Below are 3124 nucleotides of genomic sequence, written 5' to 3' on the forward strand. Positions count from 1 at the left end.
TACTCTCTCTCTCTCTCTCTATATATATATATATATATATATATATATATATGTGTGTGTGTGTGTGTTCATATGTAAATCTTTCATACAATTCCTTTTAAAACAGTATTTCTTAACCTGTGGTGCACACACCTCTTAGAGGTGCAAAATGCCATTTCTGGGGGTGTGAAACATGTTGGTGTTTCCATTACAAATAAGGTTTCTTCCTCGAACTCCTGAGATCACTTAATAGCAAACTGATAGTAAACTTTCTATAGTTTTCAACCTTAACTATGCAACACTAGCCATTACAAATTCTCCCAAGCTAGGGAATAAAGCTTCTGTTATAACTGATATTGACATCTATCTGTTCAGAACACAATGTAATATAACACATCATTTGATAGATGGAAACATTGACTTTCTACTGGTTATAGATGATATATATTTAAATGTAAGAGAGAAGTATTAGCAAATCCTGAAAGGCAAGGGGTGTGAGGACATATTCTGTAAACGGAATGGGTGCAGCTTCCCAAAAAGGTTAAAACCACTGTTTTAAAGGAATAACATCAACAACAAAGATGAGAAAACAATTCTGCATACCCTCCCAGCAATGTCAAGTGAAAATGGAATGAAAGCTTGAATCCAACGGTTTCCATGATTACCAGATCGGGTCCAGACAGGAGCATCAACTGTATCATTCTTCACTATGTACACATTTAGTTGGCCCATTAGGTCTCCATACATGTAGTACACAAAGGTGAGACAGAACTTCTCACCTGGGGAATTATTGAGTATAGGTGGTGATGTCAATGATGCCTTCTCTCCTCTGTTATAGTTTCTGATCAGCTTCTTAGCATACATATAAGAATGTCCTGAAAAAAGGTTGTAATACAATCTTATTCAAAAGCTACAAACTTATCATCAATCAGAATGATTTCAAATAATTCAAAACTATTTCAGACTTAAAAATACCATCACCTGACTTAAACCTTTACACAGTAATGTTAATTACTTAAAACTAGGATCACTAGAATATTACTTTCCACATCCAGGTGTTGGACATTTAACAAACATTAGTTCTGTAAGAAGAAATAATTATGGAGGAATTCTAAAAAATAAAAACATAATAGTGTTCATTTCACGAGGTTCAAAAGCATGAAATGAGGCCAGAATTTCAAAAATGATCTTCAAAAGAGTCTGGAGTACATGCATGCTATCCAGAGAGTAATGAAGGAGCACATCTTAAAGATGTATACCATCAGTCTGCTACTGTACAATATAGATTTGCAATAATTTATTTCACTAAACTGACTTATTATCTCTGCCATTTCATTGTAGTCAAAATAAAATATAATCTATATCTTGTGTGGATACAGAAATAAATTGAACATATATTTATAGGCATTATGGAAAATGTCTCACGATGCTCTCTTCTCCTTCCATGCATTTTCCTAGGGTCAGTTTTATTAAGTACATTCCACAAAACAGTCTACAATTACTAAATCTACTACTGTTTTGTGCATGTTCCTCTAATGCTAGTTTTAATTGTTTCTTAGGCATTAAAAGAAAGCTATCTATTGGCTCAAGGACATGTTGCTGATTTAGTTGTTTCTTAACAGAAAAACTCACCATTTGCTGGACTATTAAATGGAGGAACTGGATTATTTATGCTACTTGTTTTCAACCAATGCATTGGAATTTGATTTTCATAACTCCATCCACAAATGTCAGAATCGAAAGAACAGTTGACTGTTCTAGAATCTGAAAAACAATGGTAAATGCCTTTTAGCATGTCACAAAAAACAAAATAATTTAATGAAATAAGACAATATTTAGAAATTCAGGATGATAAACTGAGATTACTAAAGGATGGTTAATACATACTGTTTCCAAGTACAAAGACTACCCACACATATGTGGGAAGTCTTTGACCCCCAAAACTGCTTTAGTTCATCATTCTATTTACATGCTAATGCTAAAATGTTATTTTTAATGATCATGCTGTTAATAGAATAATGAATTTAGCCTTTATGCAGTAAAACAGTATCACAGGTTTCAGATTAATGTTTACCTGTGATTATTTTAAAGTCACATTATTACACATAATGCAAGATAAGATAATGCCAGTGTTGATACAGATTTTACATAGAAATCCATATAAGTTTCTTTGGCACTGAAAGTCTCTCAAGCTACATTTGCTATTCTTCTTTCTTTATCAAATTTTCCTAAAGTATCAATTTATTTGAAAAGACAAGACGATTATGGATATCAAACGTTTTTAAATTAACTTTATCTGTGTGGACATATAGTAATAATGCAGCATTAGATGTTATCATGTCAGAACAATGAAATCACTTTATTACATACTTCTGGCTGTGTCTACAGTGTTTGGGGTTCTTTATTAATTTTACTGGCTAGATAACTCACCAAACAGCACTTATATGTAGAATGGCTGAATACAGTTCCAGTTGTGTCAGGTTAATTTTACTGGCTAGATAACTCACCAAACAGCACCTACCTGTGGAATGGCTGAATACAGTTCCAGTTATGTCAGTTTACTTTTACTGGCTAAATAAAACATCAAACAATACTGACGTTGGGAATGGCTGAATACAGCCCTATTTGTGGCAGGTAAGATAGGGTAATAGCGATGTATTACAGCATAAAACCATTATATAAAAATCAAGATCATGTAATATAAAACACATTACTAAGTACATTTTTATAATCTATTTTTCAAATTCTTCTTAATATCATGTTGGTAACCTTTACCTTTCTCACAAGCCTGTTCAGTATATGAAATGTCATCAATAGCAATAGTAACGGTATCTGTAATATTTGATTTGGGTCCTTCAAAAATCACCTAGAATGAACAGAAAAGTATATGTCCAACTGAAAAGGTTAAGAAAAATTTTTTTTTAAAGAAATAATAATCTAATGACCATTACATTTTAGTAAATACTTTCTTTACTAGTTAAATAACCAAAATTTCTCTCCTCAGAAATAATTCAAACACATTTGTATTATGGGGTTATCAACTTATGACCATTCTAAATTCCCTCCATCTACAAAAATAATATTATTCATGTTTATATATCGTATGTAATATATATATATATATATATACATATATTACTAAAAA

The 3124-nt window shown here is 31.7% G+C and overlaps 2 protein-coding genes across 2 annotated transcripts in view; both read right to left on the reverse strand.

Moving 5' to 3' along the window:
- The window catches only part of LOC106460252 (MAM and LDL-receptor class A domain-containing protein 1-like), a 41449-nt gene extending 38595 nt beyond the window's left edge, over window positions 1-2854 (reverse strand). The window contains exons 1-3 of the mRNA XM_022386925.1: window positions 2755-2854; window positions 1612-1743; window positions 583-854 (exon numbers count right to left, since the gene is read on the reverse strand). Coding sequence (XP_022242633.1) covers window positions 583-854; window positions 1612-1675 — 336 coding nt within the window. The 5' untranslated portion in view covers window positions 1676-1743; window positions 2755-2854. The remainder of the gene's footprint in view (window positions 1-582; window positions 855-1611; window positions 1744-2754) is intronic.
- LOC106460255 (MAM and LDL-receptor class A domain-containing protein 1-like) overlaps window positions 2705-3124 on the reverse strand; it is an 83473-nt gene continuing 83053 nt past the window's right edge. Inside the window, exon 41 of the mRNA XM_022386924.1 lies at window positions 2705-2845. Coding sequence (XP_022242632.1) covers window positions 2705-2845 — 141 coding nt within the window. The remainder of the gene's footprint in view (window positions 2846-3124) is intronic.

This window comes from Limulus polyphemus, unplaced genomic scaffold (genome assembly GCF_000517525.1).
Source record: "Limulus polyphemus unplaced genomic scaffold, Limulus_polyphemus-2.1.2 Scaffold736, whole genome shotgun sequence".
In the NCBI taxonomy this organism is placed as follows: domain Eukaryota; kingdom Metazoa; phylum Arthropoda; class Merostomata; order Xiphosura; family Limulidae; genus Limulus; species Limulus polyphemus.